Here is a 15,123-nt window from a genome sequence, read left to right as displayed (position 1 = left end):
AGCCTCACCACCCAAGTCGCAAAAGGCAGAGGCAGGGACTGGGAGAATGAAGAACCGCCCACTGTAGGAGAAGATCAGGCTCAAGACCATCTAAGGAACCTGAAGGTGCACAAGTCCATGCGACTTGATGAGGTGCATCCGTGGGTCCCGAGGGAACTGGTGGATGAAGTTGCTAAGCCACTATCCATCATTTTTGAGAAGTTGTGGCAGTCTGGTGAAGACTGACTGGAAAAGGGGAAACATAACCTCCATTTTTAAAAAGGGAAAAAAGGAAGACCCGGGAACTACAGGCCAGTCAGTCTCACTTCTGTGCCCAGCAAGATGATGGAGCAGATCCTCCCGGAAACTATGCTAAGGCACATGGAAAATAAGGAGGTGGTTGGTGACAGCCAACATGGCTTCACTAAGGGCAAATCATGCCTGACAAATTTGGTGGCCTTCTACAATAGTGTTACAGTGCTGGTGGATGGGGGAAGAGCAACTGATGTCATCTACCTGGACTTGTGCAAAGCATTTGATACTGTCCTACACGACATCCTTGTCTCTAAGTTGGAGAGACATGGACTTGATGGATGGACCACTCAGTGGATAAGGAATTGGCTGGATGGTTGCACTCAAAGAGTTGTGGTCAATGGCTTGATATCCAAGTGGAGACCAGTGACGAGTGGTGTTCTCCAGGGGTGAGTATTGGGACCGGTGCTGTTTAACATCTTTGTCACTGACATGGACCGTGGGATTGAGTGCGCCCTCAGCAAGTTTGCTGACAACACCAAGCTGTGTGCTGCGGTCGACATGCTGGAGGGAGAGGATGCCATCCAGAGGGACCTTGACAGGCGTGAGAGCTGGGCCCATGCAAACTGCATGAAGTTCAACAAGGCCAAGTGCAAGGTCCTGCACATGGGTCAGGGCAATCCCAAGCACAAATACAGGCTGGGCAGAGAATGGATTGAGAGCAGCCCTGAGGAGAAGGACTTGGGGGTGATGGCTGATTAAGCTCAACATGAGCTGGCAATGTGTGCTCGCAGCCCAGAAGGACAACCATATCCTGGGCTGCATCAAAAGTAGTGTGGCCAGCAGGTCGAGGGAGATGATTCTGCCCCTCTACTCTGCTCTCGTGAGACCCCACCTGGAGAACTGCATCCAGCTTTGGGGTCCCCTACATGAGAAGAACATGGACCTGATGGATCGAGTCCAGAGGAGGGTCACAAAGATGATCAGAGGGCTGGAGCACCTCTCCTATGAAGACAGGCTGAGAGCGTTGGGTCTGTTCAGCCTGGAGAAGAGAAGGCTCCAGGGAGACCTCATAGCAGCCTTCTAGTACCTGAAGGGGGCCTACAGGAAAGCAGAAGAGGGACTTTTTACACGGGCATGTAGTGACAGGATGAGGGGGAATGGTTTTAAACTGAAAGAGGGTAGATTTAGATTAGATATTAGGAAGAAATTCTTTACTGTGAGGATGGTGAGACACTGCAACAGGTTGCCCAGAGAAGCTGTGGCTGCTCCCTCCCTGGAAGTGTTCAAGGCCAGGCTGGATGGGGCTCTGAGAATGTGATCTAGTGGAAGGTGTCCCTGCCTGTGGCAGGGGGGTTGGAACTAGATGCTCTTTAAGGTCCCTTCCAACCCAAACCATTCTATGATTCTGTGACTGACCTCACGTAATTCCTGGATGTCAGAGATCATTTTTAAGCCCTGGGTCTTCAAACCACTCCCATCTCATCAGTTATCACTGGCATCATGAAAAAGTGCCACTTCCACAGCTGGATGCAGCCAGCACGTGAACAGAAAAACTGCACACCCATACACAGACCCGTGATGCTCTGAAGTAGAGCAGAGCGCTCATGCACTGGGCCATGGCCACAAAGAGGGCAGTTTGCCAGCAGTGGGCCATACCCAGAAGCAAAGTCTATCTTTCCCCTTACCTAGTCCTCTTTGACTGCTAAACAATTCTGCTAAACATAACCAGACTTTCAATGGCCTGCAGATATAAAAGAGAATTGAGCACACAATTTGTATTGAATACGCCAAAGAAATGGTGTAAGTAGGCAAGACAGAGACTGTGTAATTCTCCTTTGTCCCCTCAGTCTTCTGGACACTGGCTCCAAGGATTTGCATTTGCTGGTTAAAGGCATCTTGTAAAAAAGGGGAAGAGAAGCTGCTTGCAGCACTGAAGTTTTATTGGCCCGATTCATGATTCAGCAGGTCTCTATAAAGCAGCTCCCATGAGAGAAGCAGCTTGTCACACTCAGTGACCTCCCTCTGCAGGGAATGTGGGGTTCACCCCTCTGCAGACTCACGGGATCCTTCTTCAGTCAGCCATCCCTAGCAACATGCCTTCTCTTGGAAGACAGCAGCCAGGAAACTATGTAGGATCTTTGAGACTTCTGTCCTCACAGCTCCAAATCGAACCCATAAAGAAAGGCAAGGAGTGTGATCTGGTATTTTTGCCAGGGTTTTATTTCTCTCTGTCACTCCTATTTTCAGTTCCAGTTTTGGTCTTTGCTGCTGTGAGACAGTCATTGCAAAACATGCCTAGCTATAGCAGTACAATCTCTCTACTTCACTTATGTTTCCAGTTGCTAAATTGTTTTAATTTCTCCTCTTACACACCTGCACTTGATCAAAAAAAATAAGGCTATCCTTTTTTTTTTTACTTGACTGGAAGCAAAAATTCTTATCCACAGGAGGGAAAAATTACTGCTGAGAAGAAGTTTCTGTAGCTTTCAGTGGCTTGGCACAGGAAATTTTATTTAGGCAATCAGTTGTATGGTTTAATTCAGCGGGGCCCAGCCTAGGAGGAAAACCCCTTGATAAAAGTTCACCATGTAGTAGGGCAGCTGGAGCAGAAAGGGAATGACCTCTGTCTACGATAATGGATTCTGCACAAGCCTTCCCTCCTCTTCTGCTACAACAGTTGGATCACAAAGAAAGTTATCTATATCCTCTGAGACATTTGGGCTTCTTTCTCCCCTTTCCTAAGAAAAGGCAGGATGAATTGGGTCTGGAAAAAATGTCATTCACAGTTCTGTACTTTACAGTACACACACAAAAAGCATGTCAGCGGACTGAGGGGAATTCTGTATTAAACAGAAGAAGAGACTCTTGCTCCCAGAGACCTGGGGTAAAGGTAAAGGCCAAAGTGTGCCAGCTTAAAATAAAACATGACAAAAAAATGGGAAACCATCAAGAAGCTGTACTACCAGTCAGGAGAGCAGACAGCAATCTCACTGTTTTTAACTAGTATGAGAGCTTAAGAGTTTTTACATCTGCTCCAGCAAAATAGGATTCTCTGGAGCTGTTTAAAGGAGAGTGAAGGACCTTGGCAGGGATGGCATGGAGGCTTCTCCCAAATACATTGAACAGGCACAGGAAAAACACAAAGGTGCTCCTAAAATACAAGCCAGCAACCACAGGCCAGTCAGATGCAGGTGCCGTTCTCTCACCGGTGCATGGGAATGACATTTGGCTGTTCACCAGGATTATAGGCCACCACGTGAACCCAAGCAGCCATAGAATTGCTTTGCTTATGACATGAGTCATAGGGGTTTTTAATTTTTTTCTGACGAGATACCAGTTTTTGTTGATGACAAATTATGTGCTGTTTAGCCTCAACTCTTTAAACCATATAGTATTTCTCTCTGTTATCTTTTGCTGTCACGAAGGATAGGTTCCTGTTACAAAACTGAAGGTCACACACTTCATCACTTCTGACAGCTGACAGCGTCACACAGTCTCCCCCACCTCCTTCTTCTCTGTCATCCTCTCCTCCCCCTCTACTTTCAATTCCCCCATCTTCTTCCCCTCATTGCCAAGGCCAAGCATGCTCCTCATTCCTCTTTCCTCTGCACCAGGCGTTTTGGGTATTCGTCCTGTCCTTTGCACCCTGGGGGCTCTGTGTTCCTCCCATGGCATATCCTGTCTGCAGTAATCTTGCACCACATCACCAGAGATCTGGCATGGCATGCGTCTTGTTGCTGTGAAGCACACAGAAGTCCTTGCACCAGTCCATGGGAAAAGGTTAACTTTCCCAATAGTCTCTCTCTTGCTAAAGCTTCTTGTTTTACCACTTCTTAGGGAATACTGGAGACGGTACTGGAGTCTTTTCAACCTCTAACATATTTCTTTCATTCTTCCTTCTTACAGCGTCATGGAGGTCTGCATATCCTTCCTTTATGCTATGATACTTCTCCCAGGTAAAAGGCGCATTTTTAATTGTAAAAACTTTTTCGATTATTTGTGTCCTGCTATGTGATACTTCCTCATCTACTAAGAAGCTCATTCCTTAGTAGTAATTAATCATTTCTGTTGCACAATTGAGGTCATATAGCCTATGTGACATGTATTTAAATTGTGTGCAGGGACTCTATAAAATACATAGTAAGTACTTTCTCTCTTCAACTTTATATCTTTACATTACACTTATTTTATGTTGCTCTTAAATTTTCAATTTAAATCTATATTTAAAATGTGTGTATATCACCTCTGTATATCATAGAGGAGTGCACTATTAAACTGCAAACTGACAGTTTGATATGACACAACTGGAGTTTTAGGCAGCCATGGAGATCATTTTGCAGTCTGGTGCTCTGGAGGAGCAGTCAAAACTTTGCACCAGGAGAGAGGCTGTAAATCTTCTCCTCCTTTTGAACACAGCAGAGGTGCTTGTATCTATCTTCTGGGACAGGCGACTGCATCTCTCATTCCAGGAAAAGCCTGTCCTCCCGGCCCATCACCACCCATAATAAAGGCTATATGCACTGATGAAAGCAGGAGAAAAATCATCCCTTGTGTAATACAGTTCATGCTTTCTTTGCATGAAGGCATAATTGTGTTTATTGACTATTTCTGTTAACAAGATCAGCAACAGAACAGTTAAATTTGACATTTAATCTGTCATTAAACTCTAGATTAATTACAGAACAGTTAAATCTGACATTTAATTTGTCATTAAACTTTAGATTAATTCTTCAGTGAGACTGAAAGTGTTCACCTGTTTCTGACCCTCTGGTCATGTGTTCCTTAGACACCAACATTTACCACACACTGTGCACTTCACATTTTATTCGGAGAATGAACTCAACTTTTTAAAAAGAAATTGTGCAACTATGTCCTTTGTGGCAGAATCTCACTACACTCGGCATGCTACATACAAGAATGGTTTGGACCTTTTGCCTGCATATAAGTCTTCTAAAATATAGACGCTCACAACCTCTTTCTGGTAGGCCTTCCTTGGAAAGTAAAATACAGGAAGAAAAATAAGAAACAGTTTTATGACCTGAACTCTACAAGACTAAGTGACTCAGTTTGAAGAACTATGTGTCCTGTCATACCTAGTGGGAGAATTTGTGTCTAAATGCCGGCGTTTTTATTGCCACTATTGTTAAGTGTTGCCTCTGTGAGTGCAAATACTTGGTGTTCTTTTGTAGCTGATGGAAATCTTAATTTCTTCTCTCTCTTTGTCCAAGGTATTGCTGCCAGTGTACATCAGGTGAAGTCATTTCTCAATCACACTGCATACCTATCCTGCTATTTTCCAAACTCTCAGAAAACTGACATAAAGGATTTAAGAGTTTTTTGGCAAAAAGGTGATGTTGAAGTGGTGCACGAAGTATATTACGGCCAAGAAAAACATGATAACCTCAGTCCTAAATATATAAATCGCACCAAGATGGATATGGACAAATGGACCTTGCAATTGTTAAATGCAAGAATTGTGGACGAGGGACAGTATACATGTATTATACAGCACAGAGATAAAGGATCACCAAAGGTCATACACACATCTGAGTGCTTACTGCACATCATTGGTAAGTAATCTCTTCTAATTGTCATCTGGTCTGGGTTTTTTTGGGGGGTTCTCTGTCACTTTGTTCAGTCCAGAAATGTGTGGTACTGTCCCCAAGCCACTGAAGATGTACCTGCACTGGAGCAGAATTTCTGAAGATGGATACGAGCGTTCTCAGTAGAAAATCTCAGCTCTGAATGAAAAGTACTCAGGTGGAAGCAATCACAAGAAGTAGAAAATAAGGCAATAATTTGCTCAATATTGCATCATTCCTGATTCCCACCCTGTCATACTTTATAGTGAAAACCATTCTGCCTTCTTCCTCTTGCCTCCTGCAAGATTTATGGCTTTTAAGACTCTGGAAAATACACTTCTTTATTTGCATCTGATGCACTACCTTCTATTAAAAGTAGCAGTAGTTACCATTGTTGGTGGTAAATTACAGTTGAAATGTAACAAGATTTCTGCAAACACCGAGCTATTTTATGATCATATAAATCTCAGGGAAAATAAAGAAAAGAGCAGCTCATATGTGGAGGAGTAGAAATTCACATGTTCAGATAAAGGAAGACTGAAAATGTTTCTGAGGAAAAATGCATACATTGATGAGATTCAACCTGATTTCTTGCATGTTACAAGAAGGCAGGAAATCTTTTAACAAGGGAATGGAAGTGAGGAAGCAATCTTTTCCTAATATTTTCTAATATTTTTAATAATTCCTAATAAATTTTCCTAATGTTTTTCTATTTTAAACTATTCTCTTAGTAACCTCTGTCCATATGCCTGTCTTCTCTCTTCCACTGTGATAGTGCTAGTCATTAATAATAACAGCTTTTAACTTCCACGGGTGTTTTCAGGCTTCAGCATACTGCTTCAAAAGAGAACAGGCCATGTGTAACAGCAGCCAGAAATGGCATACCAGGACGTCTAAGCTTATTTAGCTTTGTGCTACCAGCAAGTGTTCCCTCGATCCACAGACAGAAAACCTAGATTGTTAATTTTGATTCTCCCAGAATCTACTTGACAAGTATTTTCAGCAAAGTTTTAGAACTCAGAAACTCATAATGTGCACTCAATATCAAGGCCTCCAATTTAGAGATGCTTAGCATCCATCGTTCAGCTAATTCAAGCAGTTAAATCAGTTATCATCAGCTTAGCCAACATCTGAGCAACATGTTATAGAAGTCTCATACTTAGTCACTAAAACTCTACCAAACCTTTTAAGGTTTAACTTAGGAAGACTGTTTTAAACTATTTGCTGCTGCGTTCCTTCCAAATGACTTCCTGTTCAATAGGCTCCTAAAGGAAGGAGCAGTATAAAATCATATTTTAAAAAACCCTTTAAAATTAGTAGGAGAAAAATACAAATGTTGAAATGTACCCATGCTTACCTACTGTTTCTTAATCAGAATCTCATCTCATACGTGAAGGGTTTTTTGTAGTATGGCATGTCACACTTAAAATGGACATAAGAAAGATTAAGTGCTGTACAAGAATAATAGGGCAGTCATACAAAGCTATCATCTAGATCACTTGGTGACCAAGTGCATTCAGAAATACTGAAGTACCTTCTAATACAGTTTACATGTGTTATTTATATGTATTACATTAGGACAATATATAGATAGATGTATGTATTGTGTACCACCAGGATGATTTATATAAGAACAATGAACACAGATCATTCTCCAGAAAGAAGGGAGGGCTTCACAAGGGAAAGCTTTGGCTCTTAAAACAGGCAAGGTAGGGACCATAGTGACAAGCAGCTTAACTGGAAATTCTGCTGCTATAGCATGTCTCTAGTGCTTCCTTTGGGTGGATCAATAGGGGAAGTAGGTGAGACTAGGGAAGCTATTTCAAAATATGTGCTATTCAAAGTGTTGGGAGTGAAACTGATGTCAGAATAGAGACTTAGCAGTTTGTGTCCTCATTTTAAAGGGAATGTTGAAAAACATAAAAGCGTAAGAAAAGCTCTACTAGAGTTACCTGAAGGCTGGAAAAAACAGAGTCCAACTGGAAACATTAAAAGATCGATGTGATTACCTTATAGCACAGAAGACTGAGAAGAGTCTTGTTTTCAGAGTGTGGGAACCTGAAATACACATAAAATACTGGATATTTTTTTTAAAAGGCTAATTAATTCAGCGAAGATATAAAAACAGTCAGTGGCTGGAAGCAAGTGAGAAATAAGGTACATTGTCACTTTAGAAAACAGAACAAAACCAGGTAGGGGATTAAGCCATTGAGAAAAATATTAAGGGCTTGATGGATATGCTGTCTCTTGAGGTATTTAAATATAAGCCCATAGCCTTTTTTGGAAGACGTTATCTTTAAATGCAAGACTTCCTGAAACATGCTTTTCTATTAACAATCTAAAGCTCACCTATACGTAGCCCACACCCTGCATGCAACCAACATCACTTTTCAGTAAACTGAGGTTCCAGAAGCCATAAAAACAGAAGTGCTTTGATCAAGGTATATTCCACTATTTCCACTCGTTTACTGTTAATAAGATTGAAATTCTTAAATCACTTGGGTGATTTGGCAAGTTTCACAGCCATGGATTACATTCCTGCCCTCCCTATAAAATGCCAAGGAAAGAATAAATACTCCAGACCAGAAGCTGGAGTGAGCAGTCAGCTAAGCAAGTCAGACCTTGAAGAGAAAGAGGAAGCCTGAGCACTCCTGAGGGACAATTAACTAAATTTTGGGGTGTAAAAAAGGTGGGGCTTTTTCCATTTTGAATTCACAGTTATGGAGTCTCTTGGGGATTTAAGTGACTACAGGCCAGTCAGCCTCACCTCCATCCCTGGAAAGGGGATGGAACAGCTCATTCTGGATGTCACCTCTAAGCATATGGAGGAAAAGAGGGTTATCAGGAGTAGTCAACATGGATTCACCAAGGGGGAATCGTGCTTCACCAATCTAATGGCCTTATATGTTGTCATGACTGACTGGGTAGATGAGGGGAGAGCAGTGGATGTTGTCTACCTTGACTTCAGCAAGGCTTTTGACACTGTCTCCCATAATATCCTCATAGGAAAACTCAGGAAGTGTGGGTTAGATGAGTGGACAGTGAGGTGGATTGAGAACTGGCTGAATGGCAGAGCTCAGAGGGTTGGAATCAGCGGCACTGAGTCTAGTTGCAGGCCTGTAGCTAGTGGTGTACCCCAGGGATCAGTACTGGGTTCAGTCTTGTTTAACTTATTCATCAATGATCTGGATGAAGGGACAGAGTGTACCCTCAGCAAATTTGCTGATGACACAAAACTGGGAGGGGTGGCCGATACACCAGAAGGCTGTGCTGCCATTCAGCGAGACCTAGACAGGCTGGAGAGCTGGGCCGAGAGGAACCTAATGAAATTCAACAAAGGCAAGTGTAGGGTCCTGCACCTAGGGAGGAATAACCCCATGCATCAGTAGAGGTTGGGGGTTGACCTGCTGGAAAGCAGCTCTGCAGAGGAGGACCTGGGATTTCTGGTGGACAACAAGTTCACCACAAGCCAGCAATATGCCCTTGTGGCCAGGAAGGCCAACGGTATCCTGGGGTGGATTAGGAAGAGTGTGGCCAGCAGGTCAAGGGAAATTATCCTCCCCTCTACACTGCCCTAGTGAGGCCACACCTGGAGTACTGTGTGCAGTTCTGGGCCCCCCAGTTCAAGAAAGACAAGAAACTACTGGAGAGAGTCCAGTGAAGGGCTACAAAGATGATTAGATGACTGGAGCATCTCTCTAATGAGGAAAGGCTGAGAGAGCTGGGTCTGTTTAGCCTGGAGAAAAGAAGACTGAGGGAGCAGCTTATCAATGCTTACAAATACCTTAAGGGTATTTGTCAAGAGGATGGGGCCAGTCTCTTCTCAGTGGTGCCCAGTGACAGGACAAGGGCCAACAGGCACAAACTGAAACATGGGAAGTTCCATCTCAATATGAGGAAAACCTACTTTACTTTGAGGGTGACAGAGCACTGGAACAGGCTGCCCAGGGAGGCTGTGGAGTCTCCTTCTCTGGAGATATTCAAAACCCACCTGGACATGACCCTGTGCAACATGCTTTGGGGGAACCTGCTTTGGCAGGGGGTTGGACTAGATGATCTCCAGAGGTCCCTTCCAACCCCAACCATTCTGTGATTCTGTGACTAAGCTAAATCCTACTCCCTCTGTGTTGGGGTAGAGCAAATAAAAGCAACATCATATTTCTTCATCCATATTAATTCCCTGGGGCAAGGATTAGAGCCTGGATCCAACACATTGAGTATGTGTGCAGAAGAGTCAGACCTCTCAGGCTCTTATTTTTCTAAGAATCCTTTTCCCCTTCTCCAATATTTCTCCATATTGTCTTTAGTCCTACTGGCACTAAAATAATGAAGTATTTTCAATGAGTCTGCTTCTTGGTTTTTGTTGTTGGTTTTTTTTTTAAACTTGCTGTATATGTGCATACAGCATTCTCTCCTCCTTTTCCATCATAGTCTACTATTTCTAATATGGCCTTTTAACCAAACAAATCCTCGTTGAGAATATTTGGGAGACTATTTAATAGAGAGTGTTGGTTAAAAGCTTCTATTTATCATTCATACTTTATGTTTAAATAATTCTTTCCAATCCTGTTTCACTAATTATTTCTTGCTGGGGAAACTTGATTTTTTAAAGCAACAGGTATGTTTTTCATTGACTGGGATGAATATCCAATGACACAAAGTAAAAGAACTTGTACTATAGTCATTTCCACATAAAAAGCCAAGCTAAGGGAGGCCTACTATCAAGTTAAGATGGGTGAATTACTTTATATGCTGCAAAATGATTACTTATAATACTGACAGACACCAAGGATATTTCTACCTATGACAGCACTGGACCTCCAACTTACCCCATCTGAAGTCCCTCAGATGATTTTGTTCTCTACATTTCATAGTTAGAATTTTGTGGTTTTCCCCTTACCTAATCAGGAGGTCAAGAGTAGGCAGCACTGTGTCCCATTCCCATTTTGTGCTTAAGCAAGCAGGCCAGGTTTCATTATTCTGAGGTGTCAACGGATCTAAAGGAGGTTGGAGAGACAGAGGCCCATTGTCTGGCTAATCAGACTTACATCCTTGAAACACCCTGAGGACAAGGAGCAGCAAGTCTACATGTACACCAAAAATATAAACCCTTCTTGGGACGCCCATTGTTTTCCTCAGAAAATTGTTTAGACTCGCTTCTGCCTGAAAATCTTAAATAATTGGCAGGAACTGTCACAAGATGTGGTATATCTGACTCATGATGCTTTCTCTTTGGTCTATTTCAGCCAACTATAGTCAACCTGAGATAGCATGGCTGCACACTGGGGAGCTAAAGCCCAATGAATACTTGAATCTTTCCTGTTCTTCCAGCGGAGGTTATCCAGAGCCCAAGCAGATGACTTGGCTAATTTCATACGAAAACACAACATACAGGCCTATGCATCACATGGATGTCTCACAGGATGCTGTAACAAAGCTGTACAATGTTACTAGCAAGCTGAATATCACAGTTCCTACAAACACCCTCACTAACATTACCTGCTTGCTTCACCTTGGAGAGCAGCTGGGGAGCCTTGCCTCAGTGCCACTAGGCATAGGTGAGTCTCCATTTGTCCATTCCTATTTTCACACGGGTAGGAGCAGGGCACATTGCAGTAGAGCTGATCACAGATAGCAGCATAGTCAAAGCAGAGAATAAACCCTAAGTAGCAGTAGGAATTGTTACAAGTGTTGTATGTTCTCCATCCTGTTCACCAACAGCCACGGCCACCAAATTCCCTCTGCTTTCCATATGGGAAGTCTTATTACAGCAAGAAGAGGGCACAGAGAAGGAAGGCTGTTGCTACACAATCCAGAACACATCCCTGTTCATCCCCTCCCTAGATGTTGCTGCAGTAGCAACAAAGCAACCTGGATGTCTGGATTAGGCTACAACCAGTCTCTGGAAGTGACATTTAGCTGTTAAGAGAGGTTGCCGCTTCACAGAATCAGAGAACTGTTGAGGTTGGAAGAGGCATCTAGAGATCATCTAGTTCAACCATTCTGCTCAAAGCAGGGTCAACATGAGCAGGGCCTTATCCAGTTGAGTTTTAAGTATCTCCCAGGATAGAGACTCCCCAACCTCTCTCAGCAAACTGTTCCAGTGTTTGACCACCCTGACAGTAAAAATGTTTTTTTCGGATGTTTAGATACTTGAGCAGCTATTCTTAATCATTCCTTAGAGAGAGGCAGAAGGCTAAACAGGAAAGACCCTTGGACCAGATTTGCCTCACAAACTGCCAAATAGACTGTGCTGAGTTTAAGCATAAAGGCCATGAAACTTTGACTAGTTTTAGAAGCATTCCTGGGGTTTTCATAACATTTGGCAGAATGAAGTGCCTGTTCCAAAATGACTATTTGGGGATTTTTTTTCTCTGAGATTGTGTCTTTTTTCAGATACCTCTTGCAAGAAGCTGGGGACCTGAGTTCTGATAAGACTTTACTGCTGAAATATCTCAGGATTCCACATGACTGAACCTTTATTTAAACTAAAGCTGTATTTTATTTATCTCCTGGGACAGGAAAACATCCTTTGACATATTTGTGTAAGCTATGGCACAAGTGCATCAAAATAAAGACAATTTCCACTTTGGTCATAAGTTCATTTGGCTTGCACATGCCTCCTTTAGACAATGTTGAAGACGCAGTGCTGTGCTTCAAATGACAGGAATAACCAAGAGGGAATGGTAGCACTGCAGGAAAGCCTGCTAGGGTAGTACAGGTATGCACCTTACTACTGCAGATGTAAAAGAAGCTTGCCACTCATTCTGAAAAAAGTTCCAGAGTGCAGTTTTCTTCATATAAATTTAGCTAAAGGGTTAAGGCATCGATGCTAGATATGGCAAACTGCCTCCCATGTCCTTACATTCTAGGATTTTAAAATAATATTAGAACAAAATACAGAAGTCTTCAGAGGTTTGCACAACTCTACACGTTGCTCATGAGTGTTAAGATGGCTATATTAGCTATATTATAGTGCTGCATCCTCCTCTTCCTTCTTTAATTCTTCTTCTCTTCTCTCTGGCTTTATTGAAAGTAGCCACCTGATAAGCAGTGATGGTGGGGAAGCAAGTGGGAACTCCACATACAAAAAGGCTTTGTTTGGCAATAACTGAAGCACTATCAGTTGCTAACCCTAGCAACTAACACCTCAAAAGCACAATAACCAGAAATAGAGGGAAAGTCCATTGCATTCCCGGCTACTTTCACATCCCTTATGGCATTTCATTAGGCTTTGACCATCATTTCCAATAGATACCAAGTAGTAACACATCCCAGGTTCTTTAAACTTGCACAGTAGCACAGAGAAGCAGTAGCACAGTAGCAGCCTCACAGACTCTTGTATTAATCAAGTTGCTCATCTCTTACATGTTACCCAAACTTCAGAAAGAGTACTTTGCCTTGCTATTGTTGAATTGGCTGTTAAGACTTGGTAGTTGTGCTAGTTATTGGAAATGGAAATAAAGCAATGCGGATAGCGATTTATTGACACTATTAAAGCACAGTAAAAGCAAAGGATGCTGAGGGCCTTTCCCTAAACTTCTAATTCACATAACTTTGGGATAGATTGCTTAAGCTAATTGTCACCAAATTAAATCTTTGCTGTGTGTATCATCTTCTCTGTTTTCTTATTCAGAGATACAGGTAGAAGAAATGGAGCAAGTAAAGATAAATTTCTTTGGCCCACTTATAGCTGTGATTATACTGATCACACTTCTTCTGGGTTTTGTGATATTGAAGAACAGAAATATCTCATCTACCAACCAGAGTAAGTTATTACTTCTCAGCTTCAGCTCTACTGTCCCTCAAGTCACAGGCTTTGCTCTTTGTTATCATCTCTTTACCTACATTCAAGCTGCTGACAGAAAGTTAGGTTTCGTGCTGCACTTAAGCTAAACTTCCTTGGACAATTTAGTTCCTGCAACTTAGTCCATCCAGCAGTAAGTCAAAACATCTTTCTCCTGTCTTGTCCTGGGATCCACTTCTCCCTCTGCTTTGTGCTCTGTGAGACTGCCATGGCACCAGCTTACCACTTTTTCCTGCAGTTTCATCTTTTTTTTTTTTTCTGGTTTATTGGTAGATTTGTTTATTAAAATTATTGAACTGTATAAACCTTTCTTGTCCATCACCATTTATAAGAAAGGTGGAGCTGGGGGAGGGATGAGATGAGGCTTCTGTCAAGTGCAAGTATCTCTGTCATTACAGAGCTGAAGGATGCAAGGCATTGCTCCATCACAGGCCTGCCCAACACTGGACTGGAAGAATCATCTTGTACTAGGAACAGAGCTCGATCTTTGCATTGCATTTCTCTATTTTGTTGCAAGACTAGGTCTCAGCAGTCCAGAGTTTATTCTGCACCAAAAGGGTCCTCTTGCTGACATCAGAGTCTATCCTTTGTAGCAAGAGGGAAATGCATTCCTCACAGTCAGTCCTGTTTCCTTACACAGCCAAGGGTCCTGAGCCCCACCTCATTCTTTCTCCAAAACCTAGGATAACTGTACATTTACTATCAACTCTTTTTCAGCTCCTATTTCTCACATTTATGTAAATCACATATTCATCTATTTTAGGTGTCAGTCTAGCAGTCTAGAAGCTATCCAGCCTGAAGCCAAGGCCATCAGCCAGACTGCTGACTGGGAACCATCTCTGCACACAGCAAGGCCTCAGATCCCATATTCTTAGATGTTCTGCCAGAACAAGAACCCTCCCCAGATATCCCGCAGAACAACACGCAACATTTTTGTCTGATGGCTGAAATCCACTGTCCAGTGTTCTCTGCTTTTATTTTTGCTCCAGAATGATAGTAAATATGATGCTCTGCCTGTCTGCATGGCTATCTTTTTGCTGTATCTTTCATTACACACTGTGACATCGTAAAATCCTGAGAGTCAATGAAGAAAGCAGAGCTGCGTGGGTTACAGAAGGGAATGTCTCAGAAATAGAAAGGGTTAGGCCATAATCTGTGAATCATAATCATGAGCCATTAAGGCTTTTGGCAGAGCCAGTGTGGCTTTGTACCAGTAACTTTCTTGTAAAGCTCCACATCAGAAAAAGGAACTTCAGGGCACTTCCCCACCTTCTGAGAAAAGTTGCACAATTCCTATCAGGCATTTGAAACTAGAAATCACCTGAAGGAAAGACTTTCTTTAAACATAATTTCTGGTTATCTTAACTTTTTTTTACTACCATCCAAGCTTAATATGCCCAGACAGTTAGTACCTCCACACTTTGTTCCTCTGTATTCTGACCAGATGCTGTACTAGTTGTTCAGGTGGATGCAGGGATAGAAAATGAAAGCATGAGGTAT

The 15,123-nt window shown here is 42.5% G+C and overlaps 1 protein-coding gene across 1 annotated transcript; it reads left to right on the top strand.

Annotated features, from left to right (window-relative positions):
- Positions 1-2,345: 2,345 nt before the first annotated feature.
- CD86 (CD86 molecule) lies at positions 2,346-14,406 on the top strand. The gene is made up of 6 exons (XM_068402241.1): positions 2,346-2,418; positions 4,141-4,190; positions 5,463-5,804; positions 11,063-11,374; positions 13,453-13,584; positions 14,387-14,406. Exons 2-6 carry the CDS (start codon positions 4,145-4,147, stop codon positions 14,404-14,406), a joined length of 852 nt encoding a protein of 283 aa, XP_068258342.1. The 5' UTR covers positions 2,346-2,418; positions 4,141-4,144.
- Positions 14,407-15,123: the final 717 nt, after the last annotated feature.

The sequence above is a fragment of the Nyctibius grandis genome, chromosome 5 (assembly GCF_013368605.1).
Source record: "Nyctibius grandis isolate bNycGra1 chromosome 5, bNycGra1.pri, whole genome shotgun sequence".
NCBI lineage: Eukaryota > Metazoa > Chordata > Aves > Nyctibiiformes > Nyctibiidae > Nyctibius > Nyctibius grandis.
This window is presented reverse-complemented; position numbering and strand designations above follow the sequence as displayed.

Excerpts from the sequence above, each read along its gene's own strand:
- CD86 (XM_068402241.1), top strand. The coding sequence starts at position 4,145 with ATGGAGGTCTGCATATCCTTCCTTTATGCTATGATACTTCTCCCAG. Across the intron at positions 5,805-11,062 it reads GTGCTTACTGCACATCATTG|CCAACTATAGTCAACCTGAG; the intron begins GTAAGTAATCTC and ends GGTCTATTTCAG. Across the intron at positions 11,375-13,452 it reads CTCAGTGCCACTAGGCATAG|AGATACAGGTAGAAGAAATG; the intron begins GTGAGTCTCCAT and ends TTTCTTATTCAG.